General features: G+C 45.2%; 2 protein-coding genes across 2 annotated transcripts in view; one reads left to right on the top strand and one right to left on the bottom strand.

Annotated features, from left to right (window-relative positions):
* Nucleotides 1–5,156, top strand: part of SLC35A1 (solute carrier family 35 member A1) — an 11,466-nt gene extending 6,310 nt beyond the window's left edge. The window contains exons 3-8 of the mRNA XM_026038405.1: nucleotides 390–549; nucleotides 847–999; nucleotides 1,677–1,743; nucleotides 3,005–3,181; nucleotides 3,565–3,699; nucleotides 4,614–5,156. Of these exons, the coding sequence (XP_025894190.1) occupies nucleotides 390–549; nucleotides 847–999; nucleotides 1,677–1,743; nucleotides 3,005–3,181; nucleotides 3,565–3,699; nucleotides 4,614–4,744 (823 nt within the window). The 3' untranslated portion in view covers nucleotides 4,745–5,156. The remainder of the gene's footprint in view (nucleotides 1–389; nucleotides 550–846; nucleotides 1,000–1,676; nucleotides 1,744–3,004; nucleotides 3,182–3,564; nucleotides 3,700–4,613) is intronic.
* Nucleotides 5,157–5,561: 405 nt separating this feature from the next.
* RARS2 (arginyl-tRNA synthetase 2, mitochondrial) overlaps nucleotides 5,562–27,983 on the bottom strand; it is a 28,256-nt gene continuing 5,834 nt past the window's right edge. The window contains exons 6-20 of the mRNA XM_026038467.1: nucleotides 27,670–27,725; nucleotides 26,270–26,353; nucleotides 23,007–23,083; nucleotides 20,139–20,294; nucleotides 18,252–18,358; nucleotides 17,714–17,809; nucleotides 17,302–17,362; nucleotides 14,174–14,250; nucleotides 12,971–13,095; nucleotides 9,921–9,988; nucleotides 9,713–9,822; nucleotides 8,769–8,864; nucleotides 7,635–7,709; nucleotides 7,021–7,084; nucleotides 5,562–6,112 (exon numbers count right to left, since the gene is read on the bottom strand). Coding sequence (XP_025894252.1) covers nucleotides 6,026–6,112; nucleotides 7,021–7,084; nucleotides 7,635–7,709; nucleotides 8,769–8,864; nucleotides 9,713–9,822; nucleotides 9,921–9,988; nucleotides 12,971–13,095; nucleotides 14,174–14,250; nucleotides 17,302–17,362; nucleotides 17,714–17,809; nucleotides 18,252–18,358; nucleotides 20,139–20,294; nucleotides 23,007–23,083; nucleotides 26,270–26,353; nucleotides 27,670–27,725 — 1,339 coding nt within the window. The 3' untranslated portion in view covers nucleotides 5,562–6,025. The remainder of the gene's footprint in view (nucleotides 6,113–7,020; nucleotides 7,085–7,634; nucleotides 7,710–8,768; nucleotides 8,865–9,712; nucleotides 9,823–9,920; nucleotides 9,989–12,970; nucleotides 13,096–14,173; nucleotides 14,251–17,301; nucleotides 17,363–17,713; nucleotides 17,810–18,251; nucleotides 18,359–20,138; nucleotides 20,295–23,006; nucleotides 23,084–26,269; nucleotides 26,354–27,669; nucleotides 27,726–27,983) is intronic.

The following is a 27,983-nucleotide window of genomic DNA, read 5'->3' as shown; positions in this document are numbered from 1 at the left end:
GCACAGGACACCCACGTCCAGGGCCAGGCAGGGTTAAGTGGCAAACACAGAACGCAGGGCACGGATATCGGGGGGAAAAGAAAACAAGCGGCAACCTCCTGTTCCCTCGCTGTGTACTTGGTCCCCTGTTTGCAATGTCTGTGGTTGCTCTATGCATCTAAAATCCCAATTCCAGAATGCCTTTTTTCCTCTTTTGGTGGATTTTACTTGTTGAGAGCTTCTTTTTTTTTTTCCCCCCCCCCAGTTAATTTTTCTTTTAATCAGCCTAAGGTATAACTGATTATTAAGAAAAAACAATTCAGCCTTCCCAAAGGATTCACTGGCTTCTTTTTGGTTTTCAGATACCAGGGGAAGAGTGTCTCCCATTACATTAGCATTCTATTTTGCAGAGAAACTGGAAGTCTCGCAAGGTTAATGACATCTTTAAAAGAAAATGTGCTGGGAAGCCCTAAGGAATTGCTCAAATTAAGCGTTCCGTCTTTGGTGTACGCGCTGCAAAACAACATGGCCTTTGTGGCTCTGAGCAACTTGGACGCAGCCGTCTACCAGGTAAGGGCCCCTTTTCGTGTAACTCGTCTGTGAGTCTGTTTCTCTTCCCGGCTTCGTGTGCCCAGCACGGAGCTGCCTCTCCGGCCCGGGGGTAGAAGCCAGGTGGTGCTTCGTGTGCCRAGCGTGTCGCGGTGCGCTGGTTTCCCGAGCTGCTGGAGGTTGAAAATTCACACTGGCAAAGAAAACGAAGGGTTTGTGGGGAAACRGAGTGTAATATTGTATTGATGATTCTGTAGCTGAAGCCGCTGTTTCCTCACGTGGGAGGAACTGAGTTGGGCGCTCTGGCCTTTCCCGCAGGTGACGTACCAGCTGAAGATCCCGTGCACGGCCCTGTGCACGGTGCTCATGCTGAGCCGCTCCCTGAGCAAGCTGCAGTGGTTCGCCGTGTTCATGCTCTGCGGCGGCGTCACGCTCGTGCAGTGGAAGCCGGCCCTCGCTACCAAGGTGCAGGTAAGTGGGAGCCTGCCCAGGGTGCAGGGGAGGCTCTGCGGTTCCCCGCTTTGTGACAGAGATGGAGCCACCTCMCAGTATTTCACCTGACAGTAGCTGGAGAGTAACGTGGTGCCTCTCACRTTGCACACAGCAGTGCCCATCTCCTATTCCCAGCCACTCAGTTACAGCAGAAACATGAGCTTGATCTTCTGCTTTCAGGTCTGCCATGCGCCAGCTCAGCCAGGCACGTGGTCTTGCTCTCGTGTCCCTTGTTGGAAAGGCCACGCGTTGCCACAATGAGTGTAAAATCACCCAGTCACCCTAACCGCTCTGATGGCAACGAACATCACAGGGGTGTCTGAGTGGGATGCTCTTTCCAGCAGTCGGCCCTGGTAATGCCACAGTTGCTGGAGCAGAAAATTTGGGATGGAGGCACTCATGGAATGAGGGATGGGGCTGCAGCAGCTGCGTGGTATGGGCAGAGTGCTGGAGACACCAGCCTAAGCCCAGGAAGGAAACAAGTGTCCTTTGGTGGCTGCATCACGGCAGCAGGAGCGGAGCGGCCTGGAGCAACGGGGGCTGTCGCCTAACGAGGGGCTTGTCGCTGTCGGCCCCTCCGAGCAGCTCRGAAGTGGTGGTGATGAATTACTGAGGTGCTGCGGGCTTTAAACACACCTCTTGCTTTGCTGTTGCAGGTGGAGCAGAATCCATGGCTGGGGTTTGGAGCAATTGCTGTTGCTGTGCTATGCTCAGGGTTTGCAGGTAAGTGTTGATGCAGTAAGCAGCTCAGCGAGAGGCCCGGCACAACTCATCATGTGTAAGACAGGACACTTCACGGCGCTCAGATATCTCTGCTGATTAGCAAGATAAATAAGGACTTCATCCCCTCTGCCCATAATTACCCTCTGCTGGGGTAATTATCAACCTGGTGGTAACCTGGGGTAATTATAATTATAAACCTGTGAAACGCCCGCCTGGGAGCGGGGACTGCTGCTCCTCCGTGGTGCAGCCAACTGGGACTGTTTGCAAGGGGAGGAGCCTTCCAGGTCCTGGCTACAGGGAACCTCTGCAGTGACTCGCGCAGTGCAGCTTATCGGCGCACACACATTTTACAAAATTGGCCTTGCAGCAGATAGTTCTCTCCTAGTGGGTGGCTACGTGAAAAACTTGCATTATGGGGGGAGAGGAACTGAGCTCCTCACTTGGTTGCTTTTGTGTTTGTGTGCCCCCCAGAATGCACGATCCCCCAGCACACTTTGCAGGAGGCAAGTCTGGGATGTGGGGCCACAAGTCAGTTGAAGCCTTGCTGCTCTGTGTAAAGCATTTCTCACAAACAGCTTAGCGTCTCTCTCTCCTGCTTATACAAGAGGCAAGAACTTGAGGATGAGTGAGCTGGTGCTCCAAAGTAAGGGAAGACAATTACTACGTGATGAATGTATATTAAATTGCTCAGAACACCTCTGTGAACTTCAATAGGACCAGAAGAAGAAATGACAACTGTATGGGCCCGTGGCTGGATGGAAGGGAGAACTGTTGATGCTGTTTGTTCAGAGCAGATTTCCCCATTTGTCAAGGTTTCCATGTGATACTTTAAAATATCCTGGAGGGGGGGAGGAAATCACTGTACACCCCCCTGAAAAGCTGCTTCTACCCTGGAGCTAGGAGCGCCGGAGCCCCAAGGCAAAGGCTTTCCTGGTGCAGAACGGCCCGTGGGAGGCCTGGCTGGAACCCGGGGCCAGGCAGCTCCAGACAGAAATGAGAAGTTGCTCCAGCAGGGAAGCCACTGACAACTGAAACAACCGTGAAAGGAAACGGCCCCACTTCTGGTGTCATGGGAAGTGTATTTTGCTCTGATACATGTGAAGTGATTCTGTCCTGAAGGACGTGCCTTGGTGGCCCATGTTGGCCCTTCTGCGTTGCATGAACGTGTGTGAAACTCAGCAGGCTGCGAGATGAGGCAGTGATCCTGTGTGGCTTGAAAACAGCTTTGCTGAAAAGCATCTGTTGGCTTTTGTTTTMCTAGGAGTTTATTTTGAGAAGGTTTTGAAGAGTTCAGATACTTCCTTGTGGGTGAGGAACATTCAGATGTACCTGTCTGGGATTGTGGTGACTTTATGTGGCGTCTACATGTCGGAAGGAGCCCAGGTTCTCGAGAAAGGCTTTTTCTACGGCTACACCCCCTACGTCTGGTTTGTCATATGTAAGTACGTTGTGGCTTTAGGCCCTTGTTACGTTGCTTTGCTTTATTCACCCATGGTCTAAGGGCAGGACCTGCAAGCTCAGTCTGGCCCACTGCTTTTCCCTGTTTTGAGAGATGGTTAAATTATTATTTTCTTTGGAATTATTTGCTCAGTTTCGGTGTGTGGAAACAGCACTGAGCAGCAAGGAGAYGATCTGTACCTGAGTCACGTTTTATCTGCTACATGTCAGCCAGGCCTCTCGCTTTGCTGTGTTGCTTTCAGTTGCCTAGTAGGACTCCATAGTCTAGGCAAGGAGAATGGACTTAATATATTAATGGACTAAACCAAATCACACCGTTACCTGCAGCTCCCTGACTCACTGAGGCCTGTTCTCTCTTTCCAGTCCTTGCCAGCGTGGGCGGCCTCTACACGTCCGTGGTCGTTAAGTACACGGATAACATCATGAAGGGCTTCTCGGCAGCAGCAGCCATCGTCCTTTCCACCATCGCCTCCGTGATGCTCTTCGGGCTGCAGATCAGTAAGTGCCAAGGGGGCAGCGCCCGCAGGGGGCACGGGGCTCCAGCAGGCGCCCATTCCTACCTCTTGCCTCCCATTCCCGCCTCCTGCCTGCCCTTCCCACCTCCTTCCCTGCAGTGGGATTGGGGCAGCTTGAGGAGGCCTCTCCCCAGAGCAGGCTGCACCTCTCCTCACTGCTGCACAAGCCCTGCCCTTYGCCGTGCCCATCAGAGACACTCCAGTGGCAACTGGGCTCAAGATTCCTACAGGGAATATTGTTGAGAGGAAACAGCTGCTAGGCTTGGGCTGTCCTGCAGCTTCAAGGATTTTCTCCCTGTTCACTTCCCTGTCTGATATCCCACTYAGACCTTCACTGGGTTTGACTTTTCTCCCCTATCCCCAAATAGTTTGGTGTAACAGTGGAAGAATTAGCCCTYGGACAGGGCGTTAGCGAGGGGAATCTTAACCACAGTTGCTATGAAGAGAGGAGCCCCACAGCCCTGCTGAAAAAGAGCACCTTAGATCAGGTGATAAAAAATAGAGCCAGCTTTAAAAGCTCGCCCAAACAGACAGATTTTCTTGCTGGCTGACGCCAATCAAGCACCAAGAGATGGGCCTTCTGCAGAAGCCTCATTTATATAACACTCGTCACGTGTGGCCAGGGCTGTAAAGGCACAGAGAGTGCCTTGGCACAGGCTACTTGTATCCCATTGCGCTTATCAGGAGTTTAATATAATTAGGAAATGTGGAGAGCTGGCAGAGCACAGCTGCAGCTGCAACAAGTAWTTTGTGCTTTTATTTTACGACCCTATTCTTGCTGCTGTGCAACTCTCCGAAATGGCAGAGGCACTGTAGACACTGCGACGTTTTCACGCTGATTCTAGATGTTACACATTAGTGTGAATGACTAATTTTCCTGTTTTGTCTCTCTCTCAGCTCTTACCTTCTTCCTGGGTGCTCTCCTGGTGTGTATTTCTATTTACCTCTATGGATTACCTCGACAAGACACTACAAAAATCCAGCCCTCAGACACTAAGAACTCCAAAGAGAGACTTGTTACCGTGTGACACTGTCCATGACACAGGGACACAGAAAATAGAAGAATAATGGACTGGAAAAAAAAACCTGCATTTTTTAAAAATACCGCCTTAAGCTAGTCATGAGATGGTGTAAGTGGGACAGAATAGAAGCAGAAGTTAGTTCTGTTTCACACGGGAAGTCTCCTGTGGCTGCTGCTGAGGCTACCTTGGTGCCAAGGATCTGGATGAGAGTTTTATTAAAGGCACCTCCACCCGCGTGGGAGGCCGGCAAGTCCCGCTGGCAAGGAGRGCAGTGTGAAGGAACTGAACATCCTTTGTATATAATGCACATACCGGAGGAAAACGGGGTTCTTACTGTGTGTTTGATAACTTGTCTTGCTCTTGGAGGGCAGAAATGCCCCAAAGCTTCCAGAAATTCTATTAAAAAGAGCACTTACTACCAGCATTTTCTTTAAACCATGTGGCAATTGCAGTGGTTGATCACATGAAAAGTTGGTCGTATAGATAATAYACATCATTAATGTTAATAACAAGAATAACTATTAATGAAAACAGAAGTGAAATATTTTTAAATGCTGCGCATCTTCACTTCAACCACATTCGTGCATCATTTACCTAGAAGGAATCTGAAGTGGCCCTTGCTAACCAAGAGCCTGAGAGAATGTTTTTTAAATGATTTTTTTTTAAAGTAATAATGAAAAAGTGGTATTACTCTTCAAAAAATCATTTAAAAAGCAAATGCAACTTACTCTCCTGCTGCTGCTTTGAGAGGAGGGTTTTGTTTTGTGCTACTTGTCGAACACCTCCCAGCTGTCCCCAGGAACGCCAAGACGCAGGTAAGTGCTCCTTATCTCCGCTAGTAATAAGGAATCAAATCAAGGCATTGGACTGGTTGGTTTTTATCCGCCTCCGAGTCCTTTTGGGCATTACAGAGTGATGCTTGGAAGCAGTTTCCGTGGTGTACGTCAGGCTTCGGTTTAACGGAGAAGCGCCAAGGCTGCAGTCTCAGAGCTCCTTCCCGTTTGCGGCCTCACTCGGTCCGTCTTCAGGGACCTGAAAACGGTGTCCAGGTGTCCGGATCCAGGACACCGGCTGTCCAGGATGGCTCAGGACATGGGTGCCAGTGCCTGGGTGCTGGAGGCGGCACCGGTGCCCGCAGCGCTGCCCACGCCGCTCCGTGTGATGCAGCCCGCGCATCTCCGCCGTGTGAGCAGCAGCTCGCAGCGGCAGCCTGTCTGTATCCTCTGGGAAAAGACAAACGCCACCTTCTCCGCCAAGGTCTTTGAGGCTACGCCGCGTACAGCTCTGTTACATTCGAGTTACGGGCGTGATGCCGAGGAGCTTCATTCCGTGAGCGAGGACGGAGCGCGYGGCGCGGAAGAGGCAGAGCCGGGCCTGCAAAGCAGCACCGAGAGCCGTGGGCACCGAGCGCCAGGGCACCCGCTCGCCACAGCCCTCAGGAGCAGCCGGTTAACTCCAAGACCTTTTCTGTCCCCAGCTGGAGCGCTGGGATTCACACCTATTTTGCGGGCTGGGTAACTAATGCTGGTGGAAGTCGGGCCAGCTCTGGAGGCCTTGCCAGGGTTCTGGCGGCTGAAATCCCTCCGGCCCCTCTGCCGGGATCAGACGCACTCCAAGGGCCAGGGGCTGCTCTGGAACCTTCCCTGTTCACTGTCAGGGTCTGCTTGGCTGTTACACAGCTGGCTGCTTGGGAAGCTGCTCCCCAGCCTTGCCCCGCAACAAGAACTCCTGAAGCTGTCACGTTGCAAGGCAGTTAGGAGAAGGAGCTGCAATTTTTCTTGTTGCTTCATCCATTTTAGCTCAACTTCCCAAGAATACTTGGGAGCATCTCCAAAGGCAGAGCTCTTGTACCTAAGCTCAACTAACTGGTGCAGCTTCATTACTTTCAGTTCTTTCCTCCCCCTCCTTGTCAATGTGGCTTAATGCTTAAGAATCATTTCTTGCCCAAAGCAGGTAAGGTAATTGCTTTTGAAATAATTTTTAGGTGTATATTTTTTTTCCGGAGAAGTTAAGGAGCCAAACACCTCCCGAGAGATTTGCAGAAATTAACTTGCAGCGCTCTCTTTGAACTGCAATTAACAGTTTTCAGCCTAAGTGCTCTAGCTAGACCTAGCTGCAACAGCAATAGAGACAAGTTGAGAGAGGAGGGTGAGAAGAGGGAGGAGAAATTCAGTCATCTCCTAATTCTCTGTCTTCCCCCCACAAGAGCCAGGTGAGAAATGAACCAGCAGGGTGAACGTTTGCTTCCAAAGCAGGGTGGAGGGTGGCAGGGCTGCACCTACCTGGGCTAGGGCTGGGGCGCTGCCTCTCACAGGGAGGGCTCGGTGGGCGGCAGCGGCCACGTGGCTGGAAGGAGAGAGCGCAGTGAGAAGAGGCGAGTCCCTGTCCCCGTCCTGGTCCCTGTCCAGGAGCGGCCAAGCGCTCCGCACACGCCTGCCTCCTTACCCTGCCCTCCCCACCTTCCTAAAGGCTTCCTCTACAGCTGCCTCCAGCAAGTCCCCTCCAGCRTCTCACCGTCCTGGTGAGATGGGCAGTGTGCCCCGTGGGGAGAGCTCCCTGCGGAGGTCACCTGCCCAGCCTGCTTTGTCCCTCAGCATGCGTGTGCAAGGGCTGGACACAACCTCCCGGCTGCGGTGCAGAGCTGCTCCGTGGGACACGGTAGTTCTGCGCCRCTTCAGGGCCGGGCGCTGGGTGACAACCAAGAGATTATTTTGGCTGGGGAGCAATGAGTTTGTGAGGAGGCTCCGGCCTCCTTTGTTCCTGGGCTCCCAGCTTGATGCCTCCTATTTATAATGCTATTTGCTCTGCTGCTCCATGCATGCCCACCTCCTCGCAGCACCACTGGAGCTCCGCCGCGGTCAGGCCGCGCTCGCCGCGAGGTGCCGCGGGCCCCTACCTCAGCGTGAGGAGGTAGCTGACCAGGTGCCTGGGTTGCAGCTCCTGGGATGACCGGTACAGGACCTCGTCGTACCTGGCGGGAGCAAAGGGYGGTCACGAGGCCGAAGCCCTGCAGCGAGCACCCAGCCCCCTCCRCCTCCTCCCCGCCTCGCCTGTTGGGGCAGGAGGGTTGTGGCTAACCCCAGCACCTGTGTAGGCAACRCCGGGGCGCGTGGCTATGGCAAAGAAAGCACAAAAGCTGTAGCTGATCCTGGAAAACTAGGTCTGGTCTTACATTTCAACACCAGTTCTAAGTTCCACAGAGCAAAACACAGGCATTAAGTCAGTATTAAACAGCTAAGCTCGCAGCAATTGAAGGGCACCCTTCACATTAGTGATAAATAGTGTTATTTATCAGTGAACAGTGTCCCTTTCTGCACGGACATACATGCGATTCAGCGGGCTGCAGTTAGTGAGCAGGAGCCTCTGCTTGAAAGGCTCCGCCACAAGCAACGACTCTGGAGGTCCAAATTTTAGGAGGGTGCCCTCAAGAAAGTCTTGCCCAAGGAGCCTTGGGCAGTGCGGAGGGTTTTGCAAAGCAGCCAAGACTTTTCTTAGGAATGCTGAAAGCCTCAATTATTCCCAACCCCAACACGGCCTGTGGGGCATGGACAGCTCTCCTAGTCTCCATACTTTAATGTCACACCTGTGAAACAGTGAAAACTGCAGCCACTCAGCCTGAAGATTGAGTTAAWGAAGAACATTACTGCTCTTATCAGGTATTTTCTGCTTGTTCCATTTCACCTCACTCAGGAGCCCCCCTCACCTCTTTTCCACATGAGCAAACTAGAACAAGAGAATCTACTGCTAATATTTAATGAGGGTTTAGGATAAGTATTTCTTGCCTTCACCAAAATAAGAGACTCAGTTACACACAGGATCGGCAAAAWATTGTTTTTCCCCACTCTAAAGTCTACAGTTACAGACATAATGCACATTTCTCAAGGGAGGGCTACTGCCACTCTCAACACGGTGCAAGGGACAGGCCGTTGCCCAAGCACCGCCGCTCTCCTGCGGCAGCGCAGTCCGTGCCTGCTGGCAGCAGCCTCTTCAAATAGACTTCACTGGTATTCAGAAAGGAAATCAGACAAACCTGAGAAGATGCTGAAGAACTGAGATGGCCTCTGGCTCTTGCAAGGATGCCACATTGACATCAGTCAGCTGCCCCTTCCCATGCAGCTGCTCTAAACTAGAAAGCATAGGAATCAAAAACAGATCCTGGACGAGTAACAATAACTTGTATTTTAAAAAGAAAGCATTGGGATCTTTTGTTCAACCTAAATAAAGCATCTGAGACAGGCTAGCTGATTTCAGTCCAACACAAAAAATGTCTTTTAAAATTGGAGCTAGACCTTCTGTTTCCAGAAGTTTAAAAGCTCRGACATGTGCATGGTGCAGAGGCTCCAGGTACCCACCCTCCCTGCGACAGGAGCTGTACACACTAGGGAGTGCAAGAGGAACAGACTGCAGAAGGGGATGGGGCTTTCCCACTAAATAGCATCTTTTATTATCACTGTCTTGGACAGGCTTGAATGGACCTCTGGTTTGGTCCAAGAGCTGTCACACCTGTCAGAAGTTTGATCCAGCCCAACAAGAAGGCTTCTACCTTTAACCTTGGGTTAGCATCAGCAGGAAATAACCAACCGTGTGACAGATAGCACCAGCTACAGTGGCAACCAAAACCACCCGAGCCCTCTAACTTGGTATATTTTGCAAATTTAGGCATACTGATTTTTGAATCATTGATTCTCAAGTCCTAGGGCCAGAATTCTTCATCTCTGACACCAATCACACTCAGAAGCTGCCTCTATAAAGCAGAGGGTCAGCTTAGCTCAGCCCTACAGAGATGAGGTAGAAATTTCATTTTAAAACTGGCTTACTCTTCCATGAAGTCTCATGACTCCCTATTGTGAGCTCACAAATCAGCTGAGAATGCGAATATTGTAGYTAGAGAAGAATCTGTTCTTCCAGTAATAAGTCAGTGAAGCCAAGTGCACTGTTTGACACCCATTCTGTACACAGTAATATTCCTCCTACCTGTGGAGCCTGGCATGTGTGTACTGCAGGAACACGCCTGTATCCCCCCGGCTCTGAAGAGCTCGATCCCAACTAAACTGGTAATCAGACGACAGGAGGCCCTGGAAGTCCTGGAACAGGAACTCAAATCAGYGTCACCCAGATACGGCTCCAAACGTGCAAATTCTCACAAAAGATGCTACCGTCCCCAGAAGCAGCTCAGACTCACCTGGATTATTAGTGCTGCAAGACCAATCTTCTCTGCTGTTTCCACAGGGTTTTCTACCTCTTTGGTCGCTGAATAGAAAGAAAAACAGAATTTCTGGTCTGTAATAGTACAGCTCCCTCACTCGGACCTGGAGATGACAATGAAACAGGAGATCTTGCAAAACTGTTAACTAGCAGCACAGAAATGGTCAGGACACACCCAGCAAGAAGTCCAGGATATAAATCTTCCTTGGAAGCTAATATTATAGCTTTTTTTTTTCTCCTCCTTCCCTTAGTAATTGTGATACAKATTTTACAGTGAGAAGAGTCCATTGGAACAGCCTAGATTACACTAACTTCCTTCTCATGATTCAGCCAGCCAATCTTGAACACCAGGAAGCAAGYGAGAACAGAACTGAGTTTTCATTTAAAAGCTCCAAGTGATAGAGAGACCTAAACAATCCAAGAAAAAAAGAAGAAGAAAATGTTGCAGCAGCTAATAACTCCTGCTCCGCAGTGCTCTTAGGGAGCACATCCAGCACCTGCGGAGGATCCAAACTGGCTGCAGCCTCAGAGCCACCACGGAGGGGATGGATTTCTCTGCTGAGCCAAGGGAGGAAGTTAGTTTTACGCACAGCTCAGCTGAGCAAAGGCCAGCTGAAGACATAAGTCTAAAGGCTAAAATTAAGACTGGGTGACTATTGCCTTTATTTGAGCACTGAGTGCCCCTAACTTTACCTTCTTTCACTACACGTTACTATTTCTTAGATGACAACGCTTCTTCTGTCAGGTATAGACACGGCAAGAGCCTTCCAAAGCTTTTCTAATGAAACATKAAGTCYGTCACTACCACAGCTAATGATTCCRAAGCAGCCAGGAGAGACCCTCCCAACAGCTGCAGAGGCTCCTCTGCAGAGCGATCCCCAGCTTGTCCACAACTCGTGGCCATCCTTGGGAAGACAAGCAGCACGCTGGTGCACAGGGAACATCGCTGGGCTCACTGCCCCTCTCCCAGGGCCAAGCTGGCACGAGAGCTCACCACCAGTTCAGTAAATCTGCCTGCACCGACAGCACTTGGGATGTTGGATCCTCACAGAAATCCATCGCTTGTTTGGGAACACTGTGACCCTGTCTGATGATTCCTGTTTTTATGCTTGGATCCCAGCCCTCTCTGCCAGGCTCTCCTCAACTTCCTACTCGAGTTTTCTGGAGAGGAACAAGGCTCCCTATCTGCCTCTGTAAGGCAACCAGCTCAGCCTTGGCAGGGCCCACAGCGTAGTTTGTAATTGTGGTCTGCGAGTTAAACTTGCAGAGTTCAGCCTACAATTTGCTGCCCCAGCTGATCTTTCTGTAACAGCAGATGGAGAATGGAGCTGTCACCTTAAGGTGTGATTTAGGTGGAGACAACTTTGCAGTACAGTTTAATACATGCAGATCCCTGCCTTTTGCCCAGCTATTTCTTCAAGCCAGGTCTGCAAAACCAGTGGAGACAATTTTGAAGCGTTTGTACCATTTCTTTGATACAAGATACAGAAAAGACTAAGACTGAAATGTGCAGGGACAGCTTACAGCCCTGAGAAGTCTGAGGTTGTCTACTCATTTACACAAATATGCTTACATTACATTATGTTTCATAACAGACACTTATTTCAAGACAAACAAAACAGCTGCCTTTTTTTGTTGCTGCTGTTTTTGTTCTTAAAGATGGAAACTAACATTTTGCGTAACGGAGTCAGCAGTGGGTTTAAGATTTAAAAACACTGTGCCACTGTGTCAAAGAAACTCCTTTCTGGGGGCACTGTTAGATGAGATGCTAGACGGGACGTAGACGCAAGTATCCACAAAAAAAGGAGCAAAGAGGGGACATTACAGAGAGGGCTTATGTGGACAGCAGGGCTCATTAAAGTGAGTTTAAAAAGAAAGAAAGAATGCCAGTAATGGAAACTTCAATAGCAGAACTGTGCACATCTAATAGCAATAGCAAAGGCAGAGTTTAAGCAATGATATTTGCCTAACCAGCTACACAGAGGCATGACTTTTAAAGCCCGCATTGGTGTTAGACATTCAGCTCCCAAGGCCTCTCAATGGCACCGAGGCATCTCGGGGTCACACATATTTATAGTATCTTCCACTGAGTATCTGACACGTTGCCAACAGTGAAGACAACACTGTGAATCAGGCACTTGGGATTTCTGCTTTAGGGAAGGGGAAGCAAGGCAGGAATTCAAGCCCAAGGGGAAGCTCTCACGAGCACGGGTATGGTTTAGGGCCTAATGGACAAACCCTGGGGAACGCTGCAGGACTCACCGCTTCCTTTGGCCGATCCCCTGCTCACTGCTCGTGCACGGCAGTTCAGGGTGGCACAAAAACAAGGTGCCTCCGAGTTCAGCTACGAAACCGAGCTGTTAGCTGCAGCTTTAGCTCCTTCCCTCTCTGCAGGAATGCTGCCTTGCACAGCGGGTCACCCTTCTGTCATTCTGCCTCCCTCCCTCTCCTTGCTCAATCCGCAAGCAAAGTTCTCTGGATTTAAGCTGCTGAAGATACAGAGTGGGGAACGTGGGCATCCCTTAACCCCGGCAGTTCCCCATTTCAGCCCAGCGCAGGAGCGGGCAGCACTGCACCAGGAGCTGCTTAAACCAGCTTTGCTGCAAGAGGAAGCAGCTCCAGGGCCGCAGCCTGGAGTGCAGACAAACATCCCCTGTGCAGATGCTGCTGCAGGGAAGTCACCTGTTGGGGACGCAGGGGACAGGCTGGGAGAACGGAAAGACACCCGAGTCRCAGGCAAGCTGCTTGTCCCCACGTCAGACAAGTTCATCTTGCCAGAGAAGTGTGTCAGAGCTGCTGGTGCCTTGGCAGAAAGCTTCCCAGGTCCCCAAACTCAGTCCCAACTCCACTACTGGCTAGGTTACATATACATTTTACCATACATAAAATCTGAGATGGAGAAATTGCAAAGATGAGAGTGCATCACTGATTAGTCTGAGTAGGGGGAGAGTGAACAGCAGAAAAGACAACAGGGCTTTGACCATCACAGAACATCAGGATGTGAATGTAGGATGTGAATGAGCTAACTTTTTGCAGAGGCCATGTTCTGCAGGATCCGCGAGCGAGCTTCGTCTAAAACATCTTCCAGGAAAATAACTTCTCCTCTCCGAGTCTTCATTCCTTGAACTAACCCGAACGCCACGTGCTGACACCTGTGTGGAAAAGCAGCAGGAACTCAAATTACACCTTAATCCATAGAAAGGTGTGCAGTGTTTGTTCAGAGCTGGATTTCAACCAAGAAACAGCAGTAAGAGCTGAATAAACAGTGCTCCGGCGTGGGAAGCTTGGTGATATAATCAGCAACTCCCATTGCAGCAACCAAAGCTCCACGTGTCTCACAGAATGGGAAAGTTCTGAGCAGAATTATGGTCACCTGGTCAGCTCTGTGCTCTTGGGAACCTCTCTTGCTACTAGCTTTAATGCAGAGCACTCAAAGCAATAGACTGAGGAGAGGCAAGATGCAGGCGGATCAGATTCATGTGGCAACACAAATCTCTTGGCATCAGAAAGAGTCATAACCATTTTACTGCGGCTACAATTAAACTAAAAGTGTAATTAATCACTACTACTAATAAAACACTCACTGGTTTTGCTCACAATAATCTCAAGCACTAGTCTGGACCCTCAACCTAAGGTGATTTTAGTGCAACGCTAAGGACAGGGGAAGCAGGCAGACTAATATTCCTGAAAGCTAAAATCTTGAACCACAAAAGACACGCGGTCTCTCTGAGAAAGGAGAATGATTCAGTCTCCAGATCCAMTGCTGACCTTTGCTCAGGTTGCCAAGAAGGCTGGTAATTACAGTGAGCAGCAGCGGGGACACTTAACCCTGCCAGACATTTCAAGGTTGAGGCATGAGGAATTCAGGTCTTGGAGAAAATGTACTGCAAAGCTTTTTTCTGCTATATGAACGCCCATCACCCTGAAGGCTAAATGCCACAGCACCTGAAAAGCTGTTTTCCTTTGTCCCCACTTTTACAGCAAGAAGCCACGAAAGGCCCATTAAGTGACTGACAGGGCTATTCTTATTTTCCCTTCTCCTAAAAGCAGAGGGAAGTCTCCATTTGCCAGCAAGGACACACACTCTGCGACGCCTGTGTGATGTGCTACAGCACAGAAGGTGGAGACGACGTGAGAATCTCTTCAAAAGCATCTTCAGCTAAAAYGCTCGTGTTCATGCACCCATTGTAACCCACTAAGCAGTATATAATTAACCCCATAAATACCTACCTTTCTGCCCAGTCATAACCCATTAGCTTCAGTATTTGGAACAAATGTTGAAAGTGATTACTTTGACTTTTATCTGTCTGAAGAATAGAATTGATGCATATTAGAAGACAGTCCAAGTTAGACAAGTTTCAGCTTTTAACCTGCAAACAACACCACGGACGCGCTGTCATTATGGCCTTGCAAGGAGAACTAGGACCTATGAAAGCAGACAAGACCTGAAAAATATTTGAAAATGTTTAGAATATTGAAATACTTGAAAACAGATTTCTGCATCTTTTCAGAAAAAGCAATTCCCTCTTTGAAATTGAATATTCCTAGGTCCTAAATGCAAAGCCATAACTGGAAATGAAACTTTGATGTTCTTTAGTTTCACATAATCTGTCAGCTGCCCTTCAGAAAGATGCCTCCATTTTCACTTCAGAGCCTTGTTGCTCTTGATATGGTCCCATGTTTTACAGATCAAACCTCAGGAGCTTCCTTTGGCTTACAGACTGAAACTCTTTATCTATAGTCTATCACCAATACAGCAGATCCACAAACAAGGCTCATAAATGAATCTCAGTTGCCAGTGATTCAAATGAGTCCTCCCAAGCACTCTTCCAGGTACCTCAATATGTGTAAGAAACTTTCTGTACCCATTGCAAAGCCAGCTCTCTTCTGCTAAAATATCTAACAATAAACTTCATGAAATTTAGGTTAAGGCCAGCTCGTTGCAGTGGCCAGTGCTGGCTGCTCTCTCTGCTCCCTGCCATGTCTGGACTTAACTTTTCTCCCAGGTTGTAGGAGAGACTGTAGATGCTGCGACAGCAACTGCTTTTGTGCTGCATGTGCCCAGCACCTCCCGCAGCACACGCTGCACTGCGAGCACAGCGTTCAGGAGCTCGTGCACAACTGGAGCCCGAGAAACACAGAATCCTTAAGCTTGGAAGGGACCTCTAGAGAYCATCCAGTCCCACCCCCTGCTCCAGCAGGGACACCCAGAGCACGGGGCACAGGGCRGCATCCAGGCGGGTTTGGAAGATCTCCAGAGAAGGAGACTCCACAGCCTCCCTGGGCAGCCTGTGCCAGGGCTCTGGCACCCTCACTGTTAAGAAATTTTTCCTTAAGTTCCTATGGAACTTCTGGTGCCTCAGTTTGTGGCAGTTTCCTCTAGTTCTGTGAGCAGACGGTGAGAAGAATCACCACGTACCTTCTCGCAAAAGACTCCAGTCCTTCAAAGGCTTTATTACTTCCCCGTGACTGTTCACAGGGCAGAGTTTGCAGCTACAACTAAACCAAAAGCTGACTTCACTCTGTAATTGCCTGTCTGAACAGTGTACATAGGAATAGCATACAGAAGAACATCTAGAATATTAATAACTATATTAAAAATAGCATAGTGGGTAATTTTTAGAATGCTGTAAATTCTCAAGGAAATAAGGATGTTAAACCCAAGGCCAAAGTGGAAATACCTATCAGGCAGTACAAGCTAAATTCCAGGTTTCAAATGGCCACCTGAAAACTAAGCATCAGGGCCCATTTTGGGTATTGTGTGATACCACYGGCAGCAACAATGGGTGTTATTTATAGTGGAAGTTAAAACTGCATGAAATCCACAATTGCTAAGAAGGCTGGAAAAGCACAGTAGTGCCACACAGCTTCATCTCTGCCTAAAAGTAATGCTCAAAAAGTGGATGTGTAAGTAGGAAAAAAACAAAAGGATGAATTTGTGAATTTGAAGACACTACCGTTTCATATAACACCATTTTYGCACAGCTTTAAAGCACAACAAAAAAAACACAAAGAAAGTTTCGTATGATGAATATCCCTGTTTTCCGTACCTATCCAAATATGCAGACTGAGGGGTTACCTTTACAGGAGCAGATGGCAGACTGGCAGTGGAAATTATACTTAAATGTCTAAAAAAGAGCTTCCAGTTTGTGTGTGCAGTGCAGCATTCAGGTGAATCCCAGAGCACTGAAAGCCCTGCACCCTGCAGCAGCGAGGCCCAGTCCCATTCCCGGCACCCTGTCTCTCGCTCTCCTTTTGTCACCCACTTTATTGGCTCCCGCCACGTTGAGAATGGCAGAAGCACTGACCACGTTATCCCAAAACTTAGCACGTTTGGGGAACAGGACTAGGGCCACCAACTTGTGGCCATTATAATCCATGTCACATCCATAAATCACATGCCAGGGTAGTTTTGCTGTGTATTTTATGTGGACCAGTAGACCTAAGAGGTGCACAGAAGGAAGAGAACGTTCCAGTTCATCCAGCTAACTTAAGACCCCTGTTTCCACACTTGCTCTTTCTATCAGCCCAACATTTAGCCCACCTCCTACCTTAGACAAAATGCCTGGTTATTTTCTTTCTTTCCAATTTCTTCTTCTTCCTTGGTCCTGGGTACCTCATGGCACGATAAAACAGAGATAACTACCTACACACATGAACTAGATGAGAAGCTTTCTTAGCTGCTAATGCACTTCCAGAGCTACGCTGCTCTCTGATGCTAGTGAAAGAGGATCTTGCAGTCAGGAGAGACCAAAAAATAAAAAATAAGAAAAAAAGACACACTTGTGTTCTAGAAACACATGTGGAAACCAGTTGTCACTGTCGATATGGTTGGAATTGTTAAAAAACAACAGACAGATTCCCTGTTTGCCTCTGCTTTGCCTGGAATGGTGACATGACTTTATGTACAAGTCCTAGTTAATGAAACTATAAACATCTACACTATTGATAACATCAGCACTCTAACSTATTCTTAAGAGTCATTTTAGAACATTAATTTCTAACATTTTGTATTTCCTTAAAAGCTAACACTTTTTTTCTAACTCAGTTAAATATTAATTACRTTATACAGAAAATTCAATGTCAGATGAGTATAAGTTCTTCTAAAACAAACTGCATGAGTTTTCAAGTGAATGACAGAATGCAAGAACACAGAATGACTCCAGAGATGATTTTTCAACCATTTGTGGGTCACAAACTGAGGGAGAATYAAGAAACACTGCCACTTTAAGGCACATCTGCTGTACAGTTTATTAAAGTCCCGAAAACACCATGTGCCAAAGTCATACAGGGAACAAGAGCCCCCTGGATTACTGGAAAAGTCAGGCTCAATGTTTAGTGAATCTAGATCTACTTACCACGTATATCATAATATCACAGTCATGTTTGTTCATTCGATCTATAGCAGCAGCAAGATCTCTGAAAGAGATAATGAGAGACTGTTTGGACTTTAAACTAAGCATCTCATTATTTGCTGCCTGGGAACATTAGTCTGGCAGTTCTCTCTTCTCCGTAAGAGGACAGAGAGGGACCCAGGAATTCTCTCCTGTGTGTGCACATGTGCATGCAAGTCTGAGGGCCAGTCACTYACAAGCCCTGCCATAGCTACATTGCCAGCTTCACTTAAAACTCCTCACTAGTCAAGGTGACTAGTTGGGACTTCTGGGTCCCAACCCAGAAATAAAACGCTTCAAAATCCGCACCATCAGTTACTTGTGCAGAAGTTTACTAACAAAATAAACCCCAATAAGCAAAAAGGGACTTACTGACCTTGTTATATACAGAGATGTCCCATCGCTACGCATGACAGTGGAAAACAATGAAAGGTCCTTCTTTTCCGAGAGATCCACAATTCCTGTCCCCTTCCTGTAATTTGACAGGAAACACTGAGGTGACTGCACACCACATCTGGAATACAGGCAATTCTGGGACGATGAAGATCAAAACAACAGACCTGTCACTCAGCAACCCTGGGYAATCACCCTCTGTTCTTGAATGACTATCTCCTTTAAGTCTTTCTGAAAACCATTCCTGGTTTTCCATTAGTTCTGCTGATGTCAGGGAGCTGCCTGCTCACATCCTAGTGCGCTCTATGAGCAGAGCTTCTGTCCCTGTTAAGACAGGCAGCTCATCAAGGCAAAGACCTCATTTGTGACTGTGAAATGGCACAGGCAGCTCCCAAACTAATCAACAGCTTACCAGGCAATTAGGAGCCGACCACTACCACTGAACTCCATCTGGCACTGCCCGGCTCCTGTGCTGGCCGCAAGAAAACCACACAACCACAAAAGCCAAAAAAAGGTCATACGCTGTTTTCTGAAGAAGTCCTTTTTCCTCCAACATCTTCAGAACTTCCTGAGACTTCTTTTGGTAAAATGATTCTCCRGAATACTCATCAAAGTGCACCCCTAGCCGCTGAAAGAGAATCAGAGAGGACAAATATTCTTAGATCAAGGCTAATCATTTCTTCAAGTTAAGTGTGCTGACAGGTTTGTGTCAGAAGTCAGGTAGAGAGCAAAGGGATTTTATCCCAGGAAACGTTACTGTGTTGTTAAAAGAAAGGATATTTGGTTTTTTTAATTTGCCTTAGTGTTACAATTCATCTCCTGAATATACCATCAAATATAATGTTACACAAGAAAACAGGAGTAAACTGAGAACAGCGCTCAGTACAAAAGTCCTGAGGTAGTTAATTAGCTGGCTGAAAGGCAGAAAGCAAAGAGTAGGCTGTGCTGCAGGTGTAACCAGTGAGCTGCAGAGAAAGTTTTTGCCCTGGAAATGAGTCCTATTTCAAAATGATACTAAAATTAAAAAAAAAAAAAAGAAAAATCTAATCATAAGCTTTGTTCAGCACAGAACTCACCATTACTAGAGGGCTGAGTGTACATATACCAGTGACGGGTTAACCTTAACTGTTGAAACATGGTGAAATGCAATGGTAAAATGGATAGTATTTTTAACGGAGAAGAAGAAAACTGAGAGAACTGGCAGGCCACCAGCAAGATACTTATTAGTTGGAAAAAAAACTGGGAGCAATCTGGCTGCACATAGAGCCCAATACTTACCATAAGAGGTCTGGTTTCTGCTAGAATTATCAAGAATGTGTCTCACTTAAGAGAACATTAACATCACTCTAACCTGAAGCACTTGGCACAAATTCAGTGCTACGTTTCAGGAAAGAAATGAGAACACAGCCAGGCTACTAGGATTACTGAAATGAGGGAGACCACTTCCATTTAACCTCACAAAACAGGAATGAAAGAAGACAAGACCACTTTCTCTAAACCGTAACATGGAGGGAGATAGGGAAATGCTGTTTGAAGAATAATGCGACCAGAATTAAGTGGTATAAAATTAGTTATATTAGAAGTTGGAAATTAGAAAAAAAGTCTAAAAAATGTGTAAATCCTTCAAAATTGTTACAGCATTAACACCAGCAGACTGGTTTCAATGGCAGAAGGGGCACAGCAGCCCCGTTTCCCAAATCACAGCCCTCACTGTGTGGCTGGTAGCACAAGCCTCTCCCACGAAGGCATCAGTGCACAGCTGCACTCGTGAGATTAGGGCACCCGACAGATGGCTGTGCAGTAGCTGTACTCTCATGCAGGGAACTTATGCACCGAGTACTACTATAAATTCCAGTTGCTGTAATTCCTTACACCCAATTTGATGTGCTACATACACAGCTCTGCATTATAACAGTAGATCAGAAATGCGAAAACGGAGTTATCTCCCAATAAAATTTATAACACAGAAACTGCTAAATTTAGTGGGTTGCTGCCAGCCTCAAACATAACACAGAGCAAGTGATATTTATCTGACATTGATTCCCGTTGTTGCTTAGCACCAGACTCTCAGCTTCAGGGATTTAGAAAATGGAGAGTTACTCAAATGGCCAATTAGATGGACTCCTTTAAATAAAAGGGGTCTAGCTTCTTAGCAACTAAGGGGATTCTATGCTTGGCTGTTAACCAAACTAGCAGCCTTTCCCAAGCAGGGCCGTGAGCTGGCATATTTGGAAATATTTCCTCCACAAGATCGTGAATTTACTGTAAAGACAATGAACTGACGACAGTAGAGCAGCTTCTGCTCTACTCTCTGCTATGGCTACGCAGTGGCCACCAGGTTCACTGATGGAGCAACACACAGAAAACAACAATATAGAAAGAAAAAAACCACAGTGGAAGATTTGCACCTTATAAATCCGAATGTATTCTTCAATACTGTAGCTTCTGAACTGTTTCCAAAGGGACAATGTCTGCTCATCATGTTCTTCCAGCTTTCTAAAGAAATCCTTGGCCAGCTTTTTTATGTTTTCATCTTCTGCTGCTTTATTAATCTGCACATACACCTAAAATATAATGGCACCAAGATGTTGCAGAAGTATAAACCTCTCCACAAATAAAAATAAGCAGAACAAGTTCTACAAGAACAATACAAATAGGTTTAAAGATGACATTTTGAACACTAAAAATGTAAAGCTGTTTAAAGGAGAATGTATCCTATCTAAAGAAGAAATGAATAGTTCAAACTCCAATATGAAAATGTGCAGCTTATCCGGAAAGACGACAGTAAGGCGATAATTTCTTACTAGTGTTGCTGTCATCCTCGTCTTAATCACGAATAAAAAAAGTGCAGCAACAGAACATAGAACAAATTTATGCACAGACTGAACACTGTCACAGAGTTTTAAAGCATATTCACAGGACCATAACGGTGGTATATTGAACTGTGCACAGTCTAAAAATAGGCTGCAAATGAAGCACCAAGAACCTAGATGGATCCAGCTTTGCACAAGTTCCAAAAAACAGTTCTGATGCAAAAGCCACTTCCTCGTGCTAGTCGGCACTCCTGATACTACTGGCTGCCTGGGTATGGTTGGAGTCAGGCACGTGAATACCAGCCTATGACTAAAAACCTCACAGGTTAATTGTCATGAACCTGCCAGAAGCATTACAAACAATTCTATCATCCGACTCTACATGTGTACATTGAATTTGGCTCTCCTGTTCATTAACAAATTCTTTCATACCCTAGAAAGACAAATGTTTGCCCAGCCTGTGATTCCTTTCTTTTCAGACGTAGCATTCTGAAAGTCCACAGAAAGGATTTTTAAACTTAGAAGACTATGTAAAAAGAATGAGTGTTTACACTAGGTATTTAGACCCAAATAGTTCAACACTAAATAACTTTTAAGTCTTTGTAAGAGAGCTTTGGTCCTCAAATCATTACAACCTTAACAGAAAATAAAAACTTCCTGCAAGGTTCAAACAATGAGTTAGAGAACAACAAACACCAGCTCTAGTGGGTTCAGCCTAAAAAAACGTTCCCACATCTTTTAGCTCTTAAACTCTTCCCTTCCTTTTGCATCCCAAGACTTTCAGAGATGGAGCTTAACAGACAGTACTGGTGACAAGCCTCCAAGATCAAATGTTTGTTTAGTTCTGCCATGAAAAGAAATTTGAAGTACAGGAAAGAATCAGCTCTTCCCAAGAAAAAAATCTCCCTGTCCTTCAAATGTCACCTTCACATACTTTAACATCTCCTTCCCCAATCCTTATTTTTACAGAGTGAAACTTGCACCTTGCACAAAACTTGTGCACCTTGCACAAAACTTGCAAGACAAACTTGCACCCGACTCCTGACTGGTATGGATGGTGCAAAGCTGATCAGAAAAGCGTATTCAATGATAGATTACATATGCCAAAATGTTCACTATTTGCTCAATTCTGTTCCTGATTAATATCAAATGCTGCCATGAATTCCAAAGCAGTGCCCTTCTGCTGTTGTGTGAAACTAATCCCTCCTGTAGTTTAATGAGAAAAATCCCATGGCAAAGTTTTTATAGAGATTGTTAAAAACTGGGAACATATAAGAAACTCTTCTTTATTCTCAATCTACATGTTAGAATGTGTAACAGCTAGGCTAAATACTACTCTCTAAATCTGAAGGGTTTTTTTTTTTTTCTTTACTTCACAAACCTAAAAGATATTGAGACAGATGATGTTTGAAAGTGTTAGCACAGAATTCAAGATCATAAGAACATCATCATAATCAATCATAAGAACAGACTGAAATTATATGTAAAAAATAAATAATATGCAGTAATGCATAACCACATGAATACAACCCACATACCAAACCACTTGGAGAACAAACCGAGGGGGAAAAAGATATAAGTGTAAAAAAAGAAAATGTAACTTCCTGTTATTATTTGAAATCCTACAGCTGAGAGTCCCACAGCTCTAAACAACTCTAAACTGTGACTCTGTCATTTCCTTGGGGAGGCCTCCAGAATGATGGAGCAAGCAAACAAATGAACCTATGTCAAAGAAGCTGACAGACTCAAAAGTAGCTGCCCTGTCATATGAACAACCTGCTTAATACATATTTAACTGTAGCACATCTGAGCGTTCAAACACACTCTGCTCCCGAGCCAATAAATGCATTTATATGAAAGTTAATTTGTCACTTAGCATCCAAATGCCACCATTAGTAACAGGTCCCATAGCAGCTCAGAGAGCACAGCTTGGCTTTGTACTAGAGAAGACTTGATCGAGCCCCACAACAACGTGCAACAAGGTTGTAGGTTGTAACCTACAACATTCAAAATGTTTTCTTTTCAAGGATGAGGGCTGGAACAGCAGTCACGCCAAATGTGTTGTCCATCTGCCTTCACAGTGGCTAGATTTGTACGGGTAATGTCATAGCTGTGTTCTCACTTCTGAAAACCTACTGTACACATGTTATAGCCAACGTGGACTGTCAAGCTAAAGATCATCCAGCTCATGCAGTTGATGCCCTAGCACAGGTCTAGCCGCCTGGGCAGACACAGGCAACCAGCAGAGACTTTCCTGCCTCTTGGGGCTTTCTCTTTTTCCAGCTCACTGAAATCTGTCTCTGCTGCCATGGCCCAGCTTATCACTGGTCTTTAAACCTATCTTAAAATCTAACTTGAGTGTCTAACCATGACCCTGCAGGCACAGCATTCTCTACAAAGTTAACAGCTAAGTTCAATGCACTGTCCTCTTAAGTCCTTAGATTTTTTTTTTTCTGTACTCACCTCAAAAAGATGTTGTAAAGGACTGGATTTTAGCTTTTCTTCGTTGCCAAACTTTTGGAAACCAACACCCAGTAAGCCTTAAACAACAATTAAACGCAGAGTTAGACAATAGCCAAGAGTGTTTTTCTTTCATGATTAAGTTGTTTTCATAAGCAAGTCCCAACACCGTACACAACAGAACAAATGCCTTACATACTTAAGCAGTGTAATAGTGTCTGCCATGAAAACAAATCAAAAGCATAACATTATTCTAGTGCATGAAAAAGTCTGTAATAGCTAGAAAGTAGTACGAAATACTATGTTGATTTTCCAGTTTCTTTCATCCTCAGTGCTGGAATTCATGTTGCTGGACATGTCCAGGAACCTTTCACACAGCAATCAGCTGTAAACGTGGAAACACACAGCAGAACTGTCCAGCAACAGAGCACCCTCCCAAAGTCCCCTCTTCTGCTCTCTCCCTTAGGAATTACCATTTCAAAGACAGCAGGACCTGGGCTAGAACAGGGTATTCCACATACCACTCGTGCAACATTTTCAAGGGAACATTTTGCTACTTGCTGAGCATGTGCAGCATTTTAAATATATCTAATTTGGCTTCATCACTTCACAAAAGCCATCTGAAAGAGCAAGAAATCCCAATCCTAGCTTTACTTTCTAAATGAAAGGAGCCCATTAACCCATTCTGTAGTCTATTAATACTAACTCCACAGCCTCTTTGACTAGTTGAGGCTTTTTTTAAGGCCATCTCTTTCCTCTGAGGTGACAAGGTCCAGGACTGAAGTGAAGACAGCATATGAGGATTAGCTATGGCTAATCCTCCCTTTGGAAAGTCCTCTGCAGCTAAACAAGTGGCACTGTCCCAAGAACCAATCTGTTCCATCTTGGAAAAGGAGTGTGATAGAAATCCCTGGTCAACGTAGATGAGAAAAACAAACTAGAATTTAGGAAATAAAATGACTCTGATCTTATTCATACAGAGTTTCTCTAAGGGTAATTTCTTGTGTCAGCAACCAGAGCTAGATTTCCTAATGATTCACCATCTCCCTTTCCAAGGCTCACTCCAAGCTCCAACCTCCTGCAATACTTTATTTTTTCCAGTTTGACCTCAGTCCAAATCCATCCTTCCATATGTTTCTCTGCTTGACAAAATACTTCCAGTCCTACAGTTATCAATTAGTGGCAAGATACAGCATGTGCTGGGACCAGTTCTGACTTACCCTTGCTGACTGCTTAGCTAGCAGGTTAAAAACAGAAGTTGACCTTCTCTCCCGCAAGTCACTTCCCTCTGTGCTGGTCCCTACTCTGCTGCTAAGGATGTCAAAACTAAGAGAAATTTGTTCTTGGAGGCACTTCCATTAGTCCAATCTGTCTGAATTTTGCCAATGGTTTATTAGAAACACAAATTTATTAAAGCAGGCTGACAGAATGACAGATGGACAGTCAGAATGGCTGTGTAAGCTCTGTTACCTTAAGAAAACTGCCCCAAACCTGCTGCAGGGCTGAGAACATCTTTGCCACGTTTCAAGAGACCACAATTTCAATTACTGKATTTTAAAGCCTTTGACAATAGCAGCTGTAATAGAAATGCTGACAGATCATTAATTATAGTGGTGCTTCTGGGAAAGGACTATTATAGTAATATTCCTATGCTGTAATTTTGTGAAGCAGTGCTATATTATTCGTTATAAAACCTGCCAGATATTTTAGCTGAGCCAGCACACATAAACAGGGAGCTTCAATTTGGAAAGCAACAGTGAGAACTTTGAGTTCAAAAGACTGTGCTGTGGATAACAGACTCACGAGCAAGTAACATGCCTTGCCATCTCTGTGCTTTTAGGAAACAAAAAATCCTGATATTCAGACCTATGAGTATGGCTTCGTATCTTCAAGGACAGAGTGGATGAGGCTAGCTGAAAAATCCTTTAATTACATTGTATTTTGTTGCTTAACTGTTTTTACCACATTTTCTACACAAGATCATGTGATAAAACTAGGTCTATTGTACAAAAATAAGTGAATGGAATATGACGATATTCATTTAATTTTAGGCAAAATACCATCCTATATTCAATTCCTATGAAACAAATCCTGTGTGGAATGAAGTTGTGCTAGAAACTAGTGTTTGATGAGAAACAGAATTGGGACTGAAGGAGGAAATAATTTGACAAAGGGAAAAAATAACACTGCTGCTTTCACACTCATAAAAATGTTCAACTGTCTAAAGGGCAGGAATTTACTTTAGAATGGAAAATGAGTAATACTGTATCGATTTTAGTTGTACTGTATCTATTGCTGAATCTGAATACTTAGGTGGAGCAGAAGAGGCTATTTCTGCTGCTTTTTTTTTTTTTTTTTTTTTTTTTCTCTCACCCAGCTCAGTTCCCAAAGCTCATTCATTGGCATCCCCATAGGCAACTACATCAGCACAACTGAAGGGGGCAGCACCAGGGCTGGAATAAGCAAAAGTTGTTGCTTGACATAGACTCAGCTTTGTTTGCCATTTAAAAATACATATATTGACACTGTTTTCATAATTCACTGAAAAAGAAAAAGATAAGGCAGTTTTGAAGTCCTGTACAAGTGAGCACAATATTTTTTTAAATGCCAAAGTGTTTCAAAAATAGATTTGGGGGCAAAATTAGACATGAAGAGGGGGATACGGGTCAACTTAAAATGTAAAACTAACAATAGACATTAAGAAACTAAATCTATGGTTGGGAAACCAAGCAGAGAATAAAAACGTACATGTTCTTTACAATTATTCCATCGTTATGTGTGGCACAGGCTAGCCAGTGCACTATTCCCTAATTGCTACATATGCAAACTCTGAATAAGGAAGGCAGCTCCTATGGCCAGCATTCTATCTAGAAGCAGCAGCAGTAGCCTGTTCACTACTACATTTTCACAGGTCTAAGTACCACTCTTAGGAAACACTTATACTGCCCTTTATAAATAAACCTCAGATAACCCACAGGAGATCACAGAGAGGACCTACTGAAGAATAGGGGCCTGCTAAGGAAATTTCTCCCCCCCGACTACGTGGTAGTATAGCTCACACTGCTGATTAATGGGATGGGATGTTTTAATCATGTTTTGAGAAGACCAACTATGCTACGTGCATGAAAAGACAGTATTACTTTTTATGAGCCCAGAGAAAACAGAGTTTCCTGGAAAGACAAAAAAAAAAAAAAAAAAAAACCACAACACCCCAGACCATGTTCTCAGTAGAAAAGGAAGCACAAGAAATCAAAACGAAAACATACCAAACTGCATGCCCCAGTCGCCAAGGTAATTGATTCTTGTTACTTGATGTCCCAGCGCAACTTTGAGATTTGCTATAAAATTTCCTGGTAAGAAATCAAAATTAGTATTATTTTAGAAAGCAGTAGACATTCTCTCATCCCAACAGWCTGCGTTTCTATTCTTGATTGATCTGCTTTGGCTCTCCCATTTCATTGTGAATATAGTCAGATCAATTACTCCACAGAATGTGCTAGAAATCTTCAAAACCAAAGGTAACAACCTCTTCATCAGGAGAAGGGCTGTGCTTTTCAAAAGTGCTATAAAGTATCTCACACACACAAAGCTTTGCATATGACACATATGTCACTGCAACGTATATGAGCGTGGCAAACATGACTTTTTATAGTTTCCCTATATCCTCACATGTGGCAGCATACGTTATTCCTCTTTTAGTCAGGCAGCCTCATACGAGGAGGTTAAGTAACAACCGAAATTCATAAACTAGTGTTACCTGTGAAGGTAAATAGAGAACATTATGTCCTGAATGTCTGTACCACGCTGGGGCAGTACTGAACTCTGCCCCTAACCCATCACACGCTCACTACGGTCCAAACTTACTATGACCCGAGAGCATTTCCCAGTGTGAACTTTTATTATGGCAAAACTCTCCCAGTCTTCAGTTTAGCTGTATTGCAGAAGTACAGAGAAGAAATATCCATGTTCCTTCTCCTGTTTTCCTATGTTTCAAGGATGTTGCCTATGCTTTGCAGGATTATAATAGCGAGGTAGAAAAGTGCAGAAAACTTTCTCTTCTTCTGTTATTGCAATACTGCATTATAGCTTGTGGTCACTTCCCGTTCTGTTCATGATATTAACTCCATGATGCTGTTAGCATCTTCGGCCAGTAATCTACTAATTTTTTTATAATGAAAGATGGAAAGTTCAGAGAGAAGGGAGAACTAATGATTTCCACATGCCATTAGAGTGTTGAACAATAAATTAATTATTCCGTTAGAGATTATAGTCCCCATGTTAGGAGTATGGGCATAAAGAACTTGCAGTATAAAAGCAAACTTCTCACAAGACAACTGCTAAAATGTTAACAACTGCTCTGCAGTCTGGTGCATACTAGAAATTTAAAATTCAATGGGCTCTCAGAACACCTCAGTGCAAAGTGCCCTGGGTGTCTTTGTAGAACAACTTAAAACTGCTTCATTTAATGCTTCAGTCATAAAGCTATACCTGTGACTTAATAACTCTACCAGGAAAAATTGATAATCTTTCCTGCACTGTTTAAATAGTAAGTTGAGCCTGACATGGCCCTTGCACTGGGAGAAGGAAAAGTCAGCAGTATTCCCCCAACAACCTGAACACCAGGACAGAAAGAGCCTCTTTAAGTCACAGTTAAACACTTACTTACCTATTATCGTGGACCGCAAGTGTCCTATGTGAAACTTTTTGGCAATATTAGGGGAGCTGTAACAAATTTCCACAAATAATGTTCATTCAGTGTACAAGATAAGATTTAGTCTAAGGATATCAAATTACATATAGCAAGAGCTGAAATAAAAGCAGTTTTGAATATTCCTTTAAAACTCCCTTATTAGCTTCTGTTTCTAAGAACAAAGTTTCCTATTCAAAAAAAAAAGTCCTCCTGTATGAGTTAATAGCCAGCATTACTTAGGAGGAAACAGATGAACAAAGAAACAAAAGCAAAAAAAAAAAAAAAAAAAA

Source organism: Nothoprocta perdicaria, unplaced genomic scaffold (assembly GCF_003342845.1).
Source record: "Nothoprocta perdicaria isolate Ctin4 unplaced genomic scaffold, notPer1 scaffold_21, whole genome shotgun sequence".
In the NCBI taxonomy this organism is placed as follows: domain Eukaryota; kingdom Metazoa; phylum Chordata; class Aves; order Tinamiformes; family Tinamidae; genus Nothoprocta; species Nothoprocta perdicaria.
Note: the sequence above shows the minus strand (reverse complement) of the source record. Positions and strands in the feature narration are given on the sequence as shown.